General features: G+C 39.6%; 2 protein-coding genes across 2 annotated transcripts; both read right to left on the bottom strand.

The window, feature by feature from the left end:
* Positions 1-614: 614 nt before the first annotated feature.
* On the bottom strand, positions 615-8,331 carry LOC140942831 (reticulon-1-A-like). Its single transcript, XM_073391843.1, has 9 exons — positions 7,922-8,331; positions 7,571-7,624; positions 5,765-5,972; positions 5,074-5,113; positions 4,869-4,967; positions 3,081-3,150; positions 2,905-2,951; positions 2,439-2,497; positions 615-1,625 (listed from the first exon to the last, which is right to left on the bottom strand). Exons 1-9 carry the CDS (start codon positions 8,163-8,165, stop codon positions 1,577-1,579), a joined length of 870 nt encoding a protein of 289 aa, XP_073247944.1. The 5' UTR covers positions 8,166-8,331; the 3' UTR covers positions 615-1,576.
* Positions 8,332-12,181: 3,850 nt separating this feature from the next.
* Positions 12,182-13,269, bottom strand: LOC140943642 (serine/threonine-protein kinase Nek7-like). The gene has a single exon (XM_073392764.1). It carries the CDS (start codon positions 13,267-13,269, stop codon positions 12,205-12,207), a length of 1,065 nt encoding a protein of 354 aa, XP_073248865.1. The 3' UTR covers positions 12,182-12,204.
* Between the last annotated feature and the right edge of the window lie 9,963 nt (positions 13,270-23,232).

Below are 23,232 nucleotides of genomic sequence, written 5' to 3'. Positions count from 1 at the left end.
GTGTTGTGTAAACAAGTTAGAGTCACACTTCCCGTTTAAAACAACACATGAAAGAGTGGCACGCTCTCAACGCAATTTGTAGTGAGCGTTTAGATAAAGTCTATTTGGAAACAGCAAAACTGGATTGTTTTCCTAAGCGTCTGTGGCAGTTTTTGTTCATACTTTCCCACGAATCCATATATATTTGTGTAAATAAGTATTATTTTGCAGGAGTGAATAGTTTTTCATTTGTATTTTTCCCATCGTCTGGTTTTTGAGACATCTTCAGAACCAACATCAGTTAAATACCATAAAATACAAGTATTCCCTACTACAACCCTAGCAGAGTCCTGTGAAAACCAGCTTACAATTTTGCACACACAACGGCGCAAAATCTTTGACGCAGGACTGCAAAGTAACATAACATTCTCTTGCAAGCAGGTTGCTCCAAGTCGTGCTCGCCCAGCAGATACACGAAATGAGTAACTCTTGAGTTCAAGGAAGATCACTAATCTAAGAGGGCTATGCACTTTAAAAAGACATGTAAAATACGCTCGCATCACGTGTCGCAAGGCGTACGCCTACACTAAAACAGAGCTCTGAATAGGGTTTAAGTGAGAACACTGGTCCAGGTCTTCATTGTACGCTAAGAATTCACAGCTTTATTAACACATACCTAAGAGTTTTGTTAAATAAACTGATCATATAATTTTTTATCTAGCTGGTAAACTCAGACTCTAGCACCGCCATTTAGACCCTCCAAAGGGCCGACCATTTAACTTTTGAGGGGGGGTGGGGGTGGGGTGTGTCAGAGACATGGTTTTGGTGAGAATTTTTTTCCTAAACCTCTGAAGATAGAAGTTTTTTCCCCGGCACACAACGGTGTAAGATTTTTTCTTCCAGCATTATACACTATGAGAGACTTTTTTCACTGTAGGAATTTTCTCCCCAGGTATTCCCTTGCAAGATTTTCCCCCTCAAAATCAGTCTGCATGATATTTTTTTCTGAAATCACCCATATATCCCCCCCACTCAAAAGTCAAATGGTTGGCCGACCCCTAGCATTCCTGGGATTGGAATTCAGAATATCATTGAAGTCCAAAAGAAAACTTTTAGCCTTCTGTTAGATGTCAACCAAAGCTCACAGAAGACTTTCAAAGTGAGAAAATCTTTGGTAAGCCAAAATAGCTTCCTTCTTCCTCCTTTTTCTATCTTTATGTGGTCACTCCCTCATCGACCCATGAAAGATTTACACCAACAGGACAGTTAAAAGAAAGAAGGAATGGGGAGGAGGGGTGGGTATGAACGAGCGTGAATGAGCTAATCTGACTATCACGTTGTCAGGTTTCAGTCATCGGTAACAACAAGCGCTCAGTCTAAACCCATTTCCAGACAAACAAAACCACTGACTTTACAGTGCCAGAGTAAAAACTTGTCAAATAATTATTCCTTATTAATTTATCAATGATCTCCAAGTTTTTCCACCAGCCAAAGGTCGAGCAAAGCCACTTGAATATAAACAAACAGTTTTGAATAGGTAAACTTCCAAATCAACACATTTGTGGGAGTAGGATCCTTTGGCATGAAGAGTGCAAGTTTATGACGTCTTCTGCTTCTGTAACTTGGCTGGTAGCTTGGATTTAGCCCTACAGAGAAGTCAAGAGATATATGGAGTTTAGTAACAGTCCTCTTCCAATGTTAACTATTCAAGAACACAGAATTCAAGGTTGTTCTTCAACTGTGCTTATCCAGTCACACACCATACTAACAGTTTAGACTGTCTTAGAGGATGGCCTTGAGGAAATGGACAGCAACTAGGTAATATAGGGGATTCTTACAAAAGTTAAAGGCAAACACAAGCCATGAAGCTGGCTGGTTTTCATCCCTCGTTTCTTTAAAACATTAAGTACCAAGAGTATTGCTATTTTTCCTGGATGGCATGCTATTCCATCATAGGGTTACCACTGACAACATGGTGCCAGTACCGCTTTATAGATAAACAGCTGGGACGCATGAAGAGAGAGATAAATTGCAGCAATTAATTGTCTAAGGAAAGAACGTGACCACAAGTCTCCAACCCAGACTTCTCAGTCCTTGCACCTCCACAAGCCTTGACAATAGGTGATCACTACACTCTACATAAAGAGTGACTCGTCCAAGCCTAGACAGGACTAACCCAAGGCTGCAAATAATTGGTCTTTCTAGAAAGGACGTGTCTGACCAATGTGACAAACTGGAAAAGTTTCAAGAATACGTTAAACTGAATTTTAATTCCTTTTAGTCAATTGCAAATCTTCAGGTTCACGTTTTTGTCTAACAGTACTTTGGAGTTTGCCTTTCGATAAACAAATTTCAGTCTGACTGAGTCTAATGATCCGCTTGTCATTTGCAGCTCTGCTGACTATCATGTTACTGAAAATTTGCAGAAAAACAGGTTTAACTGCAACTGAATGACTTACTGTTCAATCACGGAACAGATTTGCGTACGAGCAATTGACATATATTCATCAACTTTTTCCTGTGAATAAAAAAAAAACATTTAATTAATGTCACAATCCCTTAACCTTTCTCCTGAATGAGATCTCCACAGTTTGACCAACAGGCACCACAATAAAACAAGATCTGGACTGCGGTGGGCAATTTCATACAAATCAGTGTATGAAATCTGTTTCCAAGCATAACGATACCATGTGTGCAACAAGCACTTGAAAAGCTCGTAGAGCAATAGACCTTTTTACCTTCTTTGTTCTGTTTAAAATCTCAATTCAGTCCATCTAACCGAATTTGCTTTTTGTCTTTCATAAATTATGTATACAAACATTCACAAATAACACAACATAAACAGTCCTCTAGCTTAACTTTAAATGGTCTGAAGTAGTCAAAAATACAACTTTGCCACCCTCTCAAGTGTTTAATTTGACATACCTGATGATCCTCATACAAGCGAGGCAGAGAAAACAGGAGAATAAAATCTAAAAAAGAACCACACACAACCAAACAAGAAGTTAAAACTCTTTACTCTACTTACAAGCGGTAGTGGCAAGAACAAAATTGAAAAAGAGGCATTTGCTTTGCAAAGGTTTCTTCCTAATAATACTCACCAATGATAATGAGGGTAAGTGCATTAAACCAGGCACCAATATATGACAGAACCCACAACAGAAGTCCAAACTGAAAGAAAGAAGCGATAGTGAACTCTCAAAATCCAGCGTGAGTTTTGAAATAATGCATCAGACGCCTAACTTAAACAATGAATGCAAGCCTGGTAAAAAAAGGATTTTGAAGGGGCTCAAACAACATTGACAATACAATACTGGTACGATCATCTAACAAAACAAGTTATTGTGAAATTCTGTAAATAGGCGCCTTTGGACACCTGAATATATGCCCAAAAATTCAACACCTCCTAAAAAGTCTCTAACATACATGTATATAAGCCCCCCAAAATTGGAATCGCCCTCACAGAGAAAAAAAATAAGAAAGTCGTACAAGGCAAGCCCAGAAATGAGTTTTGCCTTGTTCAGTTTCCATAACTATGAACTACACTAACTACACTGTAACAGCGTAGTTATATAGGATCATAAAGTGTACTATGTAATTGGGATGCTCCATGGTGTTGCAGACACCACTGTTGGTTAGCCTTGTGCTGACTAGTAAATGTAAGTTCATTCATGCCCTAGGATTTCATTTCCCAAGGAAAACAATTTTTCGTCTTCGTACCCAGAGATCATGGGAAACCATCTGTAACAAGTTTTTGGCTCAGAGCAAATTCAAGGGAACCCACCTCTTAAATGTTTTCAACTTTTGGACATCATATTTTTTTCTTGGCCCTGGAAGCCATAAACCAGTAATGTTCAATGCACTTCGGAAATGATTCAAGATGGCAAACAACAGAAAGATGATAGATGCTAATCAACGTTGACTTTCGTATATAACCCAAGTCATAACTAAGAATTGCTCTGCTAGTCAAGACTGTGTGGATTCTGTAAATTGATCCCTAAGGCTGAAAATGTCACTGGGAAACTATTTTTCAGTTCCGTTTTTTTAAAGACCAGGTAAATGACACAGTACCACAAACGATCGTTACTGTGAAATCCTAGGGCTTGTTCATTTGAAGATTTTTGCTATTCTGTTTGAAGTCAATGCCCCAAAACTATCTTAAGTAAATCTGGACATAAGTTTCCCTCCAGTTATAAGTACAGCCATATGTGACATGCACATTCCCCTTCAATAATGACGCCCCTCTAAATACAAGCTAGTGAAACTTATTTTCAGAATTCTATGGTATGGAAACTTATCAGCCAGAGGTCACAAGTGTGAATCCCACTGAAAGGCAGAAATTTTTTTGCTTGCTGCTTTGCAAAATAAACTACTGCCATCGACTCCCACTAACTCGAACCTTCAAGGGAAATTGAAAAAAGTTTGAGTTATCAAGAGTTTGAAGGAAATGACCAGAAGTAAGGAAATAAGCAAATCGATGGGAAGGAAATTAAGGCAATTAAGCAACAAAGTATACAGGAATGGACACAGAACTTGAACTGGAGTGATAAAAAAGTAAAGACAAAGAATTTACTCGGTTGTTCTGAAATAAATTAAATGTTTCAGGCTTCAGCACACGTTTTTTTTTCTCGACTTGTCACGTGCTTATAACATGGTTTGAGTTATCGAGAGTAAAATTGTATAGAAATGAGCTGAAGGGGAACAAAAATTATTTCGAGTTAACGGGAGGTTCGAGTTATCGAGGGTTCGAGTTACCGAGGGTAAAATTACAGTAAATGTAAGAAGGAAATCCAGGGGAAATCGACTTTGGCTCGAGTTAGTGCGAGGTTCGAGTTAGCGGGAGTCAACTGTAAATAAAAAGGTTACATGATCGAATCCACACACTTTACCTTGATGGAGTCAACAATATCCTCCACTAAGAAAAGCCGCTTTAACTCCTTGGTAAGCCAGTTCATCTGGTCAATGCTGACTTCCACAACTTCCACAGCCTGCAAATGAAGAGTTAACAAAAGCAAAAAAGTTTAATATTAGTTTAATAATTATTTTTCTTTTTATCGCATTTCTGCAAAGTACTTGTAACAGATAATTTGTTACCTTTTCTTTAGGAATGTCAACATCTCTCTCAAGAATTGTCCTAAAATATAGCACAAAGCATTTTTTAGTCAATGCATCTTGTAGTAGGTTGGCAGTTGATAAATTTTCACAATCTACCACCTCATAAGGCACAATTTCATGAGATTTTCCAATAGTAATAGCAATAATAACAATAATAATTTCTTGTTCTTCTATAATAGTGATAGTAACAACAACAACAGCAACAACAGAAAAATTGTTGAGGTATTTTTGTATCCCCAGGTGTCATTAGCTTTAGATCAACAAGGCAAATGAAAATAATTATGTTTGAATTCCCGTTTTTTTTTATAAAAAGACGTTGAAACAAGAATTCAAGGTATATACGTGTAGGCCCAGTGACCACAAGAAGTGCTCAAGAAGCAATATGAAAGATCATGAAAAGAGTTATCAAATCCCTGGAAATAAATTATCCGTAACTAAGGAATCTAAAAGATAGCACCACCAGAAAGAGCATATAATCCATAAAATACTGAACCTATTCAGTAAGACATAGCAGTACATTATAAGAACAAACATCCCTCTGCTTCCCTGCGATGATGGCTTGGTTCTCAAACAAGACGAAGAGGCCTTCTACCAATCCGTAAAATTTTAGCAGTTTGTATTTTTGAGTATGGAACTATGCCTTTAAAACATGAGCCTTTCAAACACTTACTTAAATGGATTATCCGTTCCTGTTTTCTGGATTGCACCCATGACAGTCATGCCAACCCTATACAGCAAGGACACAGTCAGCAATGCCATGGAGAAGAACGTCACCACACTCAGGAAAGTGTACATGGTCAGTGAAAACAGCAACACCAGACCGGTAACCACTACAATCCCAGTCTTTTTCAGACAGCGCCAGTAGATCAAGTCAATAACTAAAATAAAGTAGTAAGTAAAGTAAGGCATCTTGAATGGTATAAGGCATGTTCATACAAGCAAAAAACTTGGAACGACTAAGAAAAATCTGAACCCATTCCATTAAAAAAAAGGGCCATAGGTGACTAAAGTTCTCTTTCATAACAGAATTGATAAAGTCGGTTTCGTACCTCATTTCTGTTTCCTTTGATATATTAAAAACATCAACACTAAGCTCCAGCAAAGTGTTGATTTTCATAAAAAACTGTGTAATTAGTTTTAAATGCTGTTGTCTCAGTTTTCACAGAGCACCTTCCCCCCCTCTCCCTCCCCCAAAAAGGAAAAAATTATGAAAGTCATATGTAACAAAACTTTCAATCCAAAGGGTTTTTTAATTTTCTTAAATGCAGGGCAATTTTAAACATGCCTTTAAATACCTAATTGACATTTAGAAGTAAGGAAGAAACATTATAAAACAACATGTTAAATTTTCCAACAATGTCACTATGTCTAAACAGTAAACAGAGAAATGCATCAGAGAACACAAAATTTGCACACAATGTATACTAACATAACTAAAGAAAATATTCTTTTGTAAGATTCATGCAACATGAAAGTTTCCCATGATAGGCGCCCATGGATGACATTAGTCTTTAACTAGCTGAACACAATACAAAAATCCTTCCAAAGAACACGACTAAAAAGCTGAATATTGCAAAGAAAACATGCAGAGTACACACAGCAGCAGGTGTAAGGACTTTGAAGAATCTTGCATTCTTTTAACTTGCAAGCTTTGATTATTTTGTGTCAAAAAAATAATAATGAAATTTGTATCTGTCTGGTTGATTTGACGTTTATTAAGTGTCAGCTTATGTGAAATGACATGAAGAAAAGGGATTGAGGTTATTTTAAACGCCCCACCCGAAACTACAGCGTTTAAAACAATAAATATTCCGGCGAAGTTATAAATAATTCAGTGTGACATGATCGACAAAGCAATCATGTGAACCAAATGGATGAATGAAGAGCATTTTCTGATGAAAAAAGTAAATGAAAAAAGACATATCTGATTAAATAGGGAAGATTACATCAGTTGCAGACCCAAATATATAAAATGGCCTTTCTCAACTAAGAATTCACTAGTACCCTTTTTGATTTGATATCACCACTGGGCCACGAGGTTTTAAAATCGACATAATTATGAGATTTAACTATAACTGCCGATTCGTTTGTGGTGCTGGTTTGCTATTTAGTGAGTGAATGGTGTTGCTAATCAACTAACGAATTGGGTGCGCCCGAATATTTATTAACTCCTTGCATTTTCCGTTTGGAAGGCAGCGCCCAGCGGCCACAAAGAAAACAGTCGATAATTTCGAATAATACAGTTTTCAATCGCCGTCCATTCGTACCTACTGTAATCACAGTATATTTCTGATGGTTTCTCCAACATTTTTTTCTTCTGTCGCTATAATTTAATGGCGATTGAAAGTTTATGTTATTAGTCAAGTGAAAAACTGTGCAGGATGATTGAAGTACCGTGCTTGCTACTAAACAAGTTATCTAAACGCAACGTACAGTAACTTGTCTTCAAACTGCACAATTTGTTATTAAACTGTACTTCTCTGATCGACTCCATGTTCCTTCATCCACCGAGCAGGGCGGCTTGTTAGCTCTAGAAAATAAACAAGGAATTCATTTTGAGCGGACTGACACGAAGGAAACTAATTTGACTTTCACACACCCGAGATTGTTCGAGCCTTCCCATGACTTTCTGCTGGTTCGAGTGAGGCCAAAGCACTTTAAAATCTAAGTTTTCCAAAAACGTCTACCCAAGCAAGACAAAAAGACATAAGGTAGGTGGCAGAATAGGGGATATTCTATTGCACAAAGTACGAGCTAAACCAGCCACAAATATAAAAGTTTATGGTAAGCTTAAGTGTGCTTACAAGCTTGTAAAGTACAAGCTAACCTTTGGTAGAAGGGGTCGCTTCGTCAGGTTTTTCTTCGGTTTCTGTTCTGTCTGTTGGAAGATCTTCGACAGCTGGTGTGTCCTCTTTTTCATCGGACACGTTATCATTATTTAGAGAAGGTTCTTCTTCTTCTTTCGCTGGTTCATCGAATGGGGGCGTCGTGGACGACACATCTTGATTTTCAGTGCCCGTTGAATCGATATCCAGCAAGTTGCCTGTTTCAGGAGGAGTAGAATCCGACATAATGAAAATAAATATCCACGAAACTGTCTAGCTTATCTTCCACCAACTATACAAGCTAATTCTGAGTCACGCGGCTCAGAAGATTGAATCTTACGCAAGAAATATGATGAAAGTACGAAATTTAGCAATGATGGAGGTTCGATGTTTTCAAAAATCACACTGGCGCAATTTTTTACGAACGCGCCATATTTGGGAAGCGGATGTAAATAAGCCAATCAGAGAAGCGGTTCTTTCGGCCAAAAAAGGAAATATCAAAGTTCAAAGCTTTTGGTTTCAGAACTGCGTTCTGCTTTCTTCAACGACAACTCGAAAAGGTCCCTAATTTTTTAACTTACAAATTTTATCGCATGCTAATGGTGTTTATATACCTTTTCATCATAGTTTAGAGAGAGACCCATACACAGCAGACGCAAAACAACTTAACTAAAGAGTTCGGTTTAACTTTTACTGATTTATATAAGCCGACGATTGTTGTTGTTGTTGCTGTTGTTTTAATTTTACTTTGCTTCGTTTTGTTTTGTTTTTTGTTTTTAGGGCTTTTTTTGAAGCAGTAATCCATTCCTCTCTCTTATTGGCTACTGTCGTAACAAAATTAGCAACCCTAGTGTCACATGCTCACATGGAAGCTCCCATGCCGCATTTCACGTGCTTTCTTGTTTCCAACCTCCCTTCAAACTATGGTCCCGCTCCCTTGGGAAAATCATAACCCGGAATGGATTTTGCGTTTCTGATCTTTACAAGAATCTAAAAATGGTTTTTGAATCTGCAAGAATATAATCCACACTTGGAGCGGAATCTTCAGCTCAAATCTAAATGAGAAGGTATTTTGAATTTTGGTCTTTCTGATTTGTCCATTTTTGGGATACGGAATAATTCGGCTTTTACATCCAAAGTCTTCTGTCTGTCGGTTTTTTCTCTTTTTCACAATCAGTTTTCGGTTTTAACATCCTGGTTTTAATCATTCCCTACTAGAAGAAGCCTCTTCTACCTGTTATTCGGTCCGTATCGGCCCAAGGCAGAGGTCTCTTTTTGCATTTCACGCTTTTGGGAAACTGCCCACCTACCCCTCCCCTAAGCTAACATTTTGCCCTAAGTGGAAAGTAAGTGCTAATGTAGGCTTAGGGGAGGGGTAGGTGGGCAGTTTCCCAGAAACGTAAAATGATCCCTCTTTTTCTCGAGCCCGCCGAATTGGAATACCAGGGAAAAGAGGCGCGACCTCTAGCAGGAAAAAATGATCGTGTTTATAAGAATTTGATTTTTTTATTTCGCTTTCCATTTTTTTCTTCTGCGGTTTTGGTCGATTTATTTTTGCGGCCAGTTTCGGTGGGGTTTCTTATATGCCACAATAACCCTCCGATCCTAAATCAAGCAAAGTATGAGGCTCACCACCGATCAGTACAAACAAGCTGAAGGCGGTATAATTACTACGCTCGAAACCGGGAATTCACTTTCGAACATACGACGTAACAAATCCAGAGAATCTGACTGAGATCATGCATCTTAACATTGCGGAATATCCTAGGGAATTGCCCTCTAAAGTAAGCATTATCATGATTAAATTTAGCCGATCGGTGCCAACTTCAGTAAAATATAGTAAGATTTTAGAAAAAAATGTTCCGAAGCCAAAACATCTGGAAAATCATTTAAAACTGAAAGATATTTTCTCAACCCAATCTCATAAAAAGATACGACTACTGAACCGACTGAATATATCACGGTCATCAAAAACTCGCTGTTTCATGTGTACGGAATTCGCGAACAACGAATCTCAAAAACAAAAAAGAAAAAGGAAGAAAACTCAAAACACGTCACCAGGATAAAGAGAAAGTCACGTTTTACGGAGAAATAGAGACTCGTCAGTTGTTATCTGTAATTCAGGTTTCGTTCCACAAACGACCCAGGGATTTCACAGTTTGGGTTTTGTTGGAAGCTCGAGAGGTTTTTTTCTCGTTTTAATTTAGGCCCCCAGTAGTGATTCGATCATCCCCGTCACTTGAAATCTGGAGCACCCCCTCCCCCTTGGTAGTGCATCCATGATTCCGGGTTGGGGTAGATGTATAAAAGCCTTTCTATTAAAAGGTTAAGACTTATAGTTTTCTATTATTTTCCCTTAGCAGGAGCCATTCAGCTAAACAATGTGAAAATATGCTGAGTATATTTTCACACTCACGAAGCCTTCTCGAGCTAAGATACATTGAATTTATCTTACCTCAAAATTACTCCGTGACCTCAGTGAGTCCTGGACGAGACTGATTCGATAAACTATGCGATTGTGCCGTCCTTGCAGGAGCGCAGCATATCTAAACGGTTACATTCTCTGTTATTTTTTTAGCGGGTCTTTCGAGCAAAACTCTATAAACGACTTTTTTAACGGATGGAACGCACGGTGCAGCATTCCTCGCACGCAATAGCTATATTGCTAAACTCCCTCTCTGTTTTGAGCACTCTTCGAAAATTTGTCGCGGCAATTTTTAATATATTAGCAGCAGAATTTCCTTCTACTTGTAAAGCACTGCGCGCATTAATGGGCAAGTTTGTGTTCAAAGATTTTTTCAACTTGTCGACGAGTAGAGAAAAATATGTTGCGCTCCTGCATATTACAAGAAGTGTTGGCTATAAGCAAAGACAACGTAACGTCCAGTGAGAAGGCAAAAGCGCGCGGAAAGGATTGAAACGGGTCTTCCCGGTGCGCAATTTGCCGTTCTGTCTTTGGTTAAACCTTGAGGTGGTTAAATGAGGTCTGCGCCAAAGACTGCGCCCGCCATCCACGCTTTCGTTGCATAGTCTCTACTGAAAATGCCTATTGTTGTGTGTAACGGCTTTACTAGTGACGAGAGCGCTCTGGTCGCCGCGATTCCTTATAACTAAAAGCAGAACATGTATGGCCTGCGATGCTCGCTAAGGAGAGATAGCGCAAAGCAGAGAAGAAAAAATGAGAAAGAGAAAGGAAGGGAAAGGTTTCCCTCCTTAACTTAACAGCATGTTCCCCCGGAGGCCTACTTGCTAGCCTACGACCAAGCTCTCCTGAGGTTCCCGGGGTACGGGGGTGAGGGAGGGCAGAGGACCCCAGGGGAGCTTGCTCGCAGGATACTTACTTGCAGGCTATACAGATATAGCTTTACTAGTGTTCTTAGATGTTCTCGTTCAGACGCGAGCCTTGCGCAAAGAACGCGAAAGGTTTCTACAACCTCGTCTCCAAGGCTTTCCCCTTACATTAGCGACGACGACGGCGACGGCAACGAGAATGGCCAAAAAGTAATAGGTTTAGATTAGCAAAACAACAACTTTGCACGTGCATCACGCTTTTCTGTACATTTCTTTGCCTACGACGTGAAACTTCATAGTTTCAAGTTTTGTGGAGGACGTGAAGACAAGACAGCAATTTTCCTTTTTTTTTCCCCTGAACTTTAATACAGTCCTTTAGAATTCAACTCGAGAAAATTTCACCAGTATTTGCCGAATTGAACGAGATGGAAAAAGCTCGGTAAAGTTTGAAGCAGCACGAATTTGTTTTTGTGAGGTTTTTGTAGACGTCGCCCTCGGTCCCTTAAAGAAAATGTGACGGATGCTTTTCAATTAATTTCTAAGGGAAAAACCCTGCCAGGAAGAGGTGGAGGTTTCGAGCGTACAGAAAACAAAACCAAACATAAATTTAATATAAGAACTGTAGTGTTTGTACTACTGTTTTAAAAAACGAATCAGGACTTTTAATACATATATAGATACATTTTTTGGAAATGAGTGTAAGTGAGAAACGCTTTACATTTCTTGATTGCGCGATTTGTGCATTCATAGTCATGATGACCCTTTTCTAGTTTTACGCTGTTTTAAACGATATGCCAATCAACTCATTGCAGTCCAACTTGAATATGATTACTTGCCAATAATCAAAGTCTGGTTTGAAAATTCAGTTTCACCAATTCATGCTGTCTTAGATCAGATCAGTGACTTGCTTTGATTTTCAGAATGAGATGTTAATCTCAGGCCCTCCCAGGAAACTGCGCTTCAGCGTTACTTTTGTTTGTTTTTCTTCGCGTAATTAAAGATCCACAATCTCCCGTCCTTGATACCCCTCGTGCATTCTCGCCGTAACTACTGTTGCCCTGTTCGTAAGTTCTTCTACGCTCGGCCTCGATTCGGGATCACCTCTTAGGCATTCGTTTATCGTCGTTTTTAAGTCATCAGAGAAGCAGGCATTGATCTCTGGAGGTAGTCTCCCTTCCATTATATTTGCTAACGCGGTGAACATGTCTGTGCCTTGGATTTTGTAAGCGGGTTCCATTGCCGCAAGCTCATAAAGGACGCACCCAAGTAGCCATACTTGACTTGCAGGGCTAAATTGTTGCCCCTTCAAAACTTCCGGCGGGGAATATAGTCCGGTGTTACTATCCCCCATAGCCATTGCGTTCATGTTATCCTGTGCAGAGGCCATGTATAGCAAACCGCTGTCCAGTTTCAAGGCTCCGCTTTCATCAAAAGAAATCCGTTCGGTAGGTTTTGAAGTCTCGTAGATAATTCCTTTCTCGTTGAGATATTTAACAGCGGAGCACAGCCCACTAAAAGCTTTCCATATTAAGTATTCAGGCAAAAGCCTCCGTAGTTCTCTCTGCTCTGTAAGGACATCCACAAGCGCAACTGGGGGGTATTCAAAGACGATTATTTCGGTTCCGCCCTGGTTGAACTGCACTAGATTATGAGTAATATTTGGATGGCTTACCCCCTTCCAAGCTTCCATGATCGACTTGACTCGCTCATCAGCAAGACACGGAGGAACGCACTTCAGTAAAACCTCAGACATGTCCAATAGACACTTAGCAGGGTACACACAATGCGTCAAATGTTCTGAGTTCAAGTTATTTCGATTGACGTAAAAATCGTCAACTGAGAGCTGATTGGCTAAAAAGTTAACCATTGTCTGCGGAATTGGCAGATCGACGATGCGCGCCAATCGCTTGAGACCAACCGACTGTAAAATGAACGTGCGACAGTGCTGCTGCAACGATCCCGGTTGTGCGTCTTGGGCAGCGAACGCGCCATCGGGGTTCAATATATTGAACTTTGCTTCTTCAGTGGATTGGTCTTGAAGGCGCGTTCTATTCGCCATGTTCTTTTAGAGCGCTACAGAGCTACTTTGCTCGCGCTTCAATTGGAGCTTACATTAGTTCAGTAATTGTATTGTGCGTCATAATGTAATGACTTTAAGTGACAGATAGTAATTACATAATTAGAATTGATTCAAACTGCAAACATGTACATTGCAACTTCAACTTCAACTTCAACTTTATTCATTCATTCACACATACAATTTCACGATAGCTTCCACACGCGTAAAGAGGAGCCTAATCGAGGCGGGGGAAGGGACACACAAATTTAAAGAAAGAAAATAAAGAAAAGAAATATTTTACAAACAGTACCACTTGGCGTAAAATAAGACATATAATATGAATTAAGCTATTGAAATTACATGTGAACCAGTTAAATTTAATTTGATGCATGATTTTGGTGATTTCAAGGTCGCCATCAGATTTAGATAAAATTTGAAAGAGCTTTTTCCTTATCTTTTTTCGAAAGGTAGATTTTGGTAAGTTTCTCATATCTGAGGGTAAAGAATTCCACATTTTGGTCCAACTCTTAGAAAAGAACTACGCATTTTTTCAAGCTTTGAGTGTGCATCCAGTTCAAGAAGAATTTCTAATTCCTTTGAATTTTTTTTCATTCTCCTACAAGTCCCTAAACTAAGTTGAGCTAGTTGAACTTTAATAGCAGAGCTCTCGCGCGTGCGAAATAAGCGCGCGCAGCGCTGCGCCGGTTGTTTTCAGTCGTACATAAACATCGCATACAGGATTATCAAAATCCCACGCGTAAATATCACTCGCTTTTAATGACTACACATAAGAAAACAATAAACAGTTTTATAAATAAAGGGAAATAAAACCTAAACATAACAAGTTCTCTAGCACGTTGAAGCGTGTGCAAATTTGGTGTTTGTCAAAAGTGAGAACCGTCCGGCTGGCCGAAAAGGTGATTTTGGGAATTTTTTTATCGTTTTCACTAAAAGCCCATAATTACTACCCTGCATATCACATAGGACCAGATGTTTCTAACTTAAAAGTCCCGGCATTACGGAATTCTCTTCATGAAAACGTTTTATAATGTGGTCAATGCTATAATTTGTTTTGCAAAGGAAGCGCGTGCTTCGATCGTCTTGGATATTGAATGAGCGCAATTTCTCTTGCAAAATTGTGAAAAACTGCAAAATTACAGGTTTAAATAGGGCAAAAAAGAACAAATGCCGTCCGAGGTCTGTATGATAAAAAAACAGCGCCTCATAGTACTGTTTGCCTCAGACGTGATGAAAAAAGTATATTTAAAAGCTGATTTACATGCCACCAGTTTTGTCGCCAAGATTTACTTGTAAAGTAAAGTTGTCGAACAAAAAAAAACCGGCCTGATTCTTAAATTTTGCCCTCCCTTTTAGACAGAGGAATACAACGTGTAAATTGGCTGCCACCGAGGACTATATCGTGTGTTTCATAAAATTATATTTCGGGGCTGTCCAATTATCCATAGTCTCTCCAACGGAGTGTGGTTGGAGAGACTATGATATAACCTTATAAAATTTAGGTGGTGGGCGACTGGGTTATTTTGTTGGGAAGAATTTGTTTTCCAGGCCTAATCTACTGTGATCGAACATGATTGCTATTTTGGATGTACATATAAGACTATTAACTCGATGTAAAATTTGTTTCACTCTTAGACTGTCAAATTATTTTTCTCAAGAGCCATAATAGAACTATTATGGCTCTTGTTTTTCTCTAAAATCACTTAGCCTTTGCCTCAAAAGTCACATGAATGTGCCCTGAAGTTAACTGATTTGTGGATTACTAGTTTATTGTTTGATTTACATTATAAACTTATTAAGAGGGCTTTGCTTTTAGCCCTGGCTAAATCTATATCATCCTCTGAGACCCAGGGACAGTCAGTCCGGTCGGGAGAAAAGGCGGGACGAAAGTTTTCAAGTACGGGCGAAAGAGCCCCTGGCTACCGACTCTCACCAAACTATTTCCAAAAATTCAAGCGGACGCCGCCTCCTGATTGGGTACAAAAAATGCTTTGTACGATTGTGCCCAATCGGCGAACAGTTTCTCCTGAGTTCTTTTCGTGAGTTCGTACACGCTCCGCCACTTCTAAGGCTATGCGTACCAATGGCAGAAATATCAGGTACAATATCTTTAAAAGCCTCTAGCACCAATTCTCTTAAGCGTGAATAGCTTAAACATTTAGATTTAGGCTTATAACCACATTTAGTTTTGGAAAGCTGGCAAAACAAAGGGCTATCGCGGGAAAGCCCAGCTCTTCCTAAATAACGGCTCATCATAGCAACCGGACAAGTTGCTTTCCCAGAAGAAGCTACAACAATATCCAAGCTCCATCCCTATGCTGATCAGTTTCACTAGATTGAATGAGTAACTTTAACATGTAATTTTCGATCTTAACATCGGATCGAACAAGCTTAGCAAGCTCATTAAATCTAAGAAAGGCAGCTAAAGCTAGCAAGCAAATAACAACCGAACGAGTATTATACAAAGAGGCCATCGAGTCCGCCTTGCAGGCAACTAACTGCTCTAACTGGGAGACTGTGATAGGCTCCTTCTTGGTTATTTGATGGGCCAGCAAACGCTCCTAACCGGCAAGAAAACTCTTCACGAACAGATGTTCAGAAGGAGACGGCTCGACACCCAACTGGTGAAACCAGGCAATGCTATGAACTGTTGACTCCAAGGGAAATGCTGTCTTCGCCTCAGTCATTAAATGACGCAAATAAATAGAAAATTGAAATGGAGAAGCCGGGAAAACTTTCAAGCCATGTTCTCGTGCCCAAGACCTCCATCTGTTGTAAGAAGAAAAATACCTGGAGGAAGTACTGGGTGCTCTGCTAGCCAACGCAACATCTGGGAGAGAACTTGCAAGGGATTGTAAAACACCAGATCCTAAGGAACTGCAGCCCGAAGATCCGACCACATAGTAGACCTGAAAACATCTACAAAATAAAAGGAGAAACAACACACACAAACACAATAAAAAGTCAACAAAAAACAAAAATTACCGCTGGAACAGCAAGACCAAGATGAAAGACAAAACCAGTATGCCCGAATATATACCCCCACTAATTACCCACATACCAGCGCATGTACTTAAACAAACATAAGATACCGATGAGAGCATATTTTCCTGCTAATTGCCAAGTCAAACGAAGGAAAATAGTATTACATCCAGGGGTCTTACCAAAAAAGGGTTCTTACAGCAAGGAGTCTTGTTGGCAAGCTGACTCTCCATGGCGTTTCACTCCGTGAACGGGCTCAATCTTTGCGTACTACTACTACGTACTACTCATGTTTGAAGTCCTAGTGTTACTGATAACAAGTAGCCATTACGACGATGACCACAGTTCCTTTGAAAGCGACCACACTTACGTTTTAGCAAAATATCAGCAGCAATGCCAAATGAACGCCGCCATTTTTGGACTGAAGTCAATCTCAGTACTCCTACCGAAGAATTTCAAACGTAAATTTCTTCACTCAGCTAGGGATGAAATATACCACAAATGGTGTGTCAACTTTCAATCCTCTTATCTTAGAGCTTGAAATTTTTAAGGCTTGGGATGTTAACCCAAATCCTGGACCAAGCGACAACAAGAAGGACAAGATAAACGAACTGTGCCCTCGGGTATCTTTTCCAGGAAATGGTCTTAAACTAGGACAGTGGAACGTAAGTGATTTAACGGACTCTAAGCTGGAGCAAATAAGGTTACTACTAACCGCGAATCAACATGAAATTGATGTACTTTTTCTAATCGAAACCTTCCTTGAGCCAAACAAGCTCGGCTGCGTTCTACAAATACCTGGCTATACGTTTTTCAGAAAAGACCGACAAGGATCGAAGAAAGGCGGTGGAATTCTTGCTTATGTCGCTGACAGACTTAAGGTCGAAAGAATCACAAGCCTGGAAGAAAACGAACTTGAAAGCGTTTGGTTACAAATCCATCCGTACAAATCAAATCGTCCGATACCCACAGAAGCTGTTTCCCGTCCGCCTTCATCAACTGCGGACACGGATACCAGACTAGAGCTTAACATCGAAGCGGCGTATTTAAGGAACCAAGAATTACATGTTTTTGGAGACTTTAACATGAACTTCTTTGACCCTGCATATAAAAAACATCGATAAGCGAAAGCCTTGAGAAGCTTAAATTTGAGTCAACTCGTAAATGAAGTTACACGTCCTGTGAGCTCCACATGTCTCGACCACACCTATACACACCCGGGTTTCATTGCTGATATTTCTGTACCAAACATGGTCTTTAGGACCATCTACCGGTATTTATTAGACGAAAATATTCTTGAAAGCAGAAAAATCAAATTCACAGTACCATCGAATATCGTGACTTAAAGAACTTGAATACTGATGAATTACTACAAGATCTGCAATGCCCTCATGTGATGCTGCCTTTGTTTTCGATGATATAAATGATGTTTTGAGTTCAATAGAAACAATGCTTAATGATGTTCTACACCGACGAATTCCACTTAAATCCAAACGTGTCAAGAGACTCAACCAACACTGTCTGGATGACAAAGGAGATCCTTCATTCTATGAAAACAAGGGACAGATTGTTAAAAAAGGCGCGGAATTCGAATTTGCCTGAGGATTGGTCACGATTCACGCATGCGAAACGTCAAAGCACAAATGTTCTTAGAAAAAAAAAAGAGAAGTTTTTTTCGTGAAAAAATCGACGAGAACAAAGGAAACCCGAAAGGTGTCTGGAAAGCTCTGAAATCGTTAGGCGGGACAAGTAAACCTCGAGTTCGTATCAACGAAATAACTACAGAAAATGAAGTTGTCAGCGACGAATCCGTCGTTGCAAACGAGCTAAACGAGTACTTTGTTAACATCCTAGAACAAATAGGTAATAACAACGATGCTGGCGTAGATTTTGAAACACAAAGCTGAAAAACTTTGTTCACTCAAGATTAAACGTAGATACGGTTTACAACATTCCTCTATTAACGATTAAGCAAACCATTGCCATTATAGATAAAATATCTAGTAACAAGGCCTCTGGGTACGATGGCCTAAGCGTACGTGTACTCAAGAAAATTAAACCGGTGTTTGAAAACACAAAGGCCTTTATGCAAATTACTTAATCTTTTAATATCAACACACAGTTTTCCTAACCACTGGAAAATAGCTAAAGTCACACCACTGCACAATGGTGGAGCACGAAATGATAGCAACAATTATCGCCCAATATCGGTTTTACCTATCCTTTCGAAAATTCTCGAAAAGCATGTGGCCAGCTCTCCATCTGTTTTCTTACGCGATAATAACTTATTATACGAGCTGCAATCAGCCTTTAGTTCAGGACACTCAACTGATACAGCCTTGATCAGACTCACGGATCGGATTCTTAAAAACATGGATAATGACGAAGTGACCGGTCTGGTTTTTATAAATTTCCGAAAAGCTTTTGATGTGATTGATCACGAACTTCTTATAAGACTCGTGGTTTCTTTCAGGTCTCCTCGCCATTTACTTTTTCTTTAATCTCATTATTCCAACCTTAAATTGTAAAATTTTGTATATATGGAAAATAAAGAATGAATGAATGAAAAAAGTTGTCCATCTACGGTGCTACCCCTTCTTCTGTTGCCTGGTTCAAATCCTACTTGTCTGAGAGGAAGCAGTTTATTTCGTTAGGAAAAACTACGTCTAAACAGTTGACGGTAAACAAGGTGTGCCCCAAGGGTCAATCCTAGGTCCGGTGCTCTTCCTTTTGTTCGTCAACGATATGCCCCTCCACGTCCAAAAGTCAACTATGGACAATTATACAGATGACACCACCTTATCGGTGAGTTTCAAACTAGAAAACCCTGCCATTACTAAATCAATCTTTGTCACAGGACCTGAGTGAAGAAGAGAGATGGGCTAGAGAGAACAAAATGTATATGAATATGCAAAAAACTAAAGCTTTGTTGGTAACGGAGAAGCGCCTTCGAAAGCGCATGGTCCAAGATACAGGAAAACTGGAAGTAAAAACGGATAACGCAGAAATTGAAGAAGTCGCAAACCATACACTTCTTGGTATGATCATTGATGAACATCTACCTTAAGAAGTGTACGTCGATAAACGCTGCATCAAACTTTCGAAGCGACTCGGCCTTTTACGCCATATTAGCCCCTACTTAAAGAAAAACCAGAGGATAATCTAATGTAGTTTAACGCAGTAATTTAGCCTCTTATGAGGTATGCAAGCACAGTATGGACTTCGTGCAACAAAGAGGTAATTGAGAGAGTTCTCCGTATGCAGCAACGGGCCGCACGTATTATTCTTGAAGCACAACGCACAAGTCGAACAGTAACATTATTTTACAACCTAAGCTGGATCCCCTTTTAAAATGAAGCGTATATTAAACGTTGTGAACTAGTAGTCAAGCCATATCGTGAAAACATTGTGCACTCTGGGGTAAAAGCACCAAATTTGGCATAGTAATAGTACTTGGGCTGCTGAACAATATTAGCTATGGACCCCAGTCAGGGGGGACATTTTGTACTCAGAGGGTGGGGTGGTTGCAGTTTCCAATTTAACTGCCGTTATTGAAAAGAAAGCTGCTATATCAATAGGGAATGCTGTCCTAGGGAAGTTTAACAAGGTCTGTTTAATCCAACTTTCTAGGTGGGGTGGGGGGGGGGAGGTTTCAACACAGCTTAGGGGGAGGGGTAGGAGTATCTCTATTTGCATGTTTGTATGAGTTTATGTTGTGAGGAAGAATACAATGACCTTTCCTGAATTCTGGGATAATTTTAAATCATTTAGCAATTAGTTTCTCCTCTGAACTTATTCTCTATCTCCATGGTAGTGGAGATGGTGGTGGTGGTGTCTATGGGGCGGGGGATGGGTGGGTTTTTCCCGGTGTAGTAAGCGCATGTTTCTTATATTATCAGTTAATCAACCTTCGGAAATAAACTAGATGACTTAAGGCACTTTTTTTAGGCTATTTAATCACCTTATCATCGTTACATCATTTATAAGAGGGTAGTAGGGGGGGGGGGGGGGGGGGTGTCCCGGTCCCGTTTCACGTGTAAATTTTGACACATTTCACGTATCACATGCGTTATAAACCATTTTTCACGATCCACGAATTTAGTCATCAGCCGAAACCGGAAACCGCGCATGAAAAGCCCCTCGCACCCAGGGTACCCGTTACTCAAAGGGGTAAAGAACCGAAAACCACAGTCATCATGGATCACACTTTGCAGTTCAGTAAACGATGGCATCTTCTTTTCTTATCAGCAAGTCGGCAAGGTGATCTTAAAAGGTGTTAACGAGCACTCGAAACCATCGTCTCATTGACAAATACAATCTATTGGTACGAAACTACCTCTCTATGCGACAAGGAGATAAGTAAAACTTTTCCGGAGCGAGTGCGAATTTATCTTAACAGTAAATTTAAAATCACATTTCTGTCAAGATCAGTAGAAGCTCCTCGGTCTTCTTCTGAGTTCCTTTCGTGTCATTGTATTCCAACTGAACTCTCTCTTCAACGCGTAATTCTTTTGGGACATGTTTAAGGGAAGTGTTCCCGCAGAATCCTTTGTAGTGCATTGCATCGCTTTTCCATGCCCAGTAGCCCATTGTCGCATTACGCTTTGGTCACGTTTCGCACCCAGGGTATCATCTTTGCTAGGCAACACCCTTGGTGTGCTGATATAGTGGAGAAGTTCTCGAGGTTTCTTCCCTTTTGTGCAAATAGCCGGAACTTTTTTGGCATCATTGACTCTTTGACTCCGGTTTGTGTGGTCAGACACTAGGATAACAAATCTCTCAAGCACCGGGGCATAGTGTCTTGAACACCCTTCAAAGTTTCCTAAGAGATGTAAAAAGTTCAGTGGCTTCTCCATAAGGCAGCCTTGTGGCCCAGGCGGTTTTCTCGTCCTAAGAAAGGGGACGTCTGATTGCATTTTGTGATTGCGTAATAAAAGTACAACATCACTCAAGAGCCCTTATGATTGCTGTGCCATGTAAAGAATCAGTTGCAGGAGGAAGAACTGGGGTTATGGTGGATTTCATCGGCACCAGGAGACTTACATAAATTTGAAGTGGATTCTCACGATGAATCTTCGCGACGTCGAATCACAAATTTTAATAAGCTATAAAGAGCAGCTCGATTCTGTACGATTTTGCTGGACTGTGTCTCAATACTAGCTCCATCGGTCCAGGGTGATCTCAATTATACTTTTTCAAAACTAAGAGACGTGAGGCTTGTTCACTATCAGTGTTTCTTTCTGTGGCGTTCTTCTAAACAATTGCATGGTATTCACTTAAGGCAAGAAAGACTTCGAGAATATCTCTATATGGCGTTAAATCCACACATTGCTGTTATCAAATGTGACAAAGATTTGTGTTGTGAACTTGCTGTGAAACATCACAGCAAATATAGCACTGCTCCAGTCTCAGCAGACATCTGCTGTCATATAACTGTTATCAGACGTCTGATTTTGTATGTTATGTTATATAACTGTTATCAGACGTCTGATGTTATATGTTATGTAATAAAACTGTCATCAGACGTCTGATAACAGTTATCTGACATCAGCCGTCTGATGTCACATAACTGTTATGAGACGTTATGTAACATAACATATAAAATCAGACATCAGAAGTGTGATGACAGTTATACGACAGCAGATGTCTGCTGTCATATAACTGTTATCACAGTTAACAGACGTTAAAAGTTATAACATAACTGTTATACAACTGTTATATACTGTTATATAACAGTATATATAACAGTTTAACTGTTATATATGACAGTTATATAACAGTTATATAACAGTATATATAACTGTTATACAGTTATATATACTGTTATATAACTGTTGTATAACTGTTATATAACTGTTATATAACAGTTATATAACTGTTATATAACAGTTATATAACTGTAATATAACAGTTAACATATATGACAGCAGACATCTGCTGTCATATAACTGTTATCAGACGTCTGACATCATGTAACCGTTATCAGACGTCGGAGGTTAGATATCCTTTTCTCCTCAACTCGGCACTTTTATTTTTGATAATTGTAAAGATGACAATAGAGTGTGAGAGAGATCAATATATTATTGAAAACAAGAGAAAACCAAAGGTTACGGAGTGAGGGCGACAACGATAGAAGATGAGAACGCTGTTACTCCAACGCTGTGCTTCGCACAAGTTTCACTTGATAGATGTTCCAAACACGTGTGATCAGATTCTAAGTGACCAGAGAAGATCCAGATGCGAGTGATCAAATTGCTTTCTGTGAATTCCATTCATCCTTATAAGTGGAAGTCCAAACGAATGCCGGCTACATACCTGCGATGCATGCATAATAATAACCTGAAGATGAAAATTGTGGGCTACTCTTGTCGCCCGCAATGAAAGTGGTTAATAACTCCCCGTTGCATGTCGTTGAAGGTCTCTGTAAGTGTCTCATGTTTTATTTTTGCGGTAGTTTGGCTGAGCAATTAAATTCCCAAAAAGTGCAATTCACTTCAATCAAAGTGTAAAAATGAAACATCTTATCTTTCCAAGGGTGAAAAACGGCATACTGTCTCTCACAAACGAGAGAGCAAAAAGACCGGCCATTCCAGTCTGCCATGCAGAATATCCTTGAGTAGCCTGACCTTTTGTTTCTTCCGTGTGCAGTCTTGTTTGTTCCATCAGGAGGTGTCTCAAAAATATTAATGAAGTGTTTTGATGTGTCAGGGGGTGCATGTATAATATGTAATGCTTTAACTCAAATTAATTCCGCCCTTCAAAACTCAACCTGCTTCTACGTGGCTTTCCCTTGTGACAAGAATCACTTACACACTCTTTTAAAATAATTTTAGAAAATCTCTCAGAAAAGTAAGTAACAGGTATTTGATAGGGTTACCTTGCACTACTTTGAAGAAAATGGGAATGCAAACGTTTTTTAGGCCGCTTTCTTCCCGTTTTTGAGTCTTTTCCGGACCAAAACAA

The sequence above is a fragment of the Porites lutea genome, chromosome 7, assembly GCF_958299795.1.
Source record: "Porites lutea chromosome 7, jaPorLute2.1, whole genome shotgun sequence".
Classification (NCBI taxonomy): domain Eukaryota; kingdom Metazoa; phylum Cnidaria; class Anthozoa; order Scleractinia; family Poritidae; genus Porites; species Porites lutea.
This window is presented reverse-complemented; position numbering and strand designations above follow the sequence as displayed.

Coding starts and splice junctions, on each gene's coding strand:
- LOC140942831 (XM_073391843.1), bottom strand. CDS start 8,165: ATGTCGGATTCTACTCCTCCTGAAACAGGCAACTTGCTGGATATCGAT. Junction 7,625..7,921: donor AGCGACCCCTTCTACCAAAG/GTTAGCTTGTAC, acceptor TTTATTTTCTAG/AGCTAACAAGCCGCCCTGCT. Junction 2,498..2,904: donor GCTTGTATGAGGATCATCAG/GTATGTCAAATT, acceptor TTTTATTCACAG/GAAAAAGTTGATGAATATAT.
- LOC140943642 (XM_073392764.1), bottom strand. CDS start 13,269: ATGGCGAATAGAACGCGCCTTCAAGACCAATCCACTGAAGAAGCAAAG.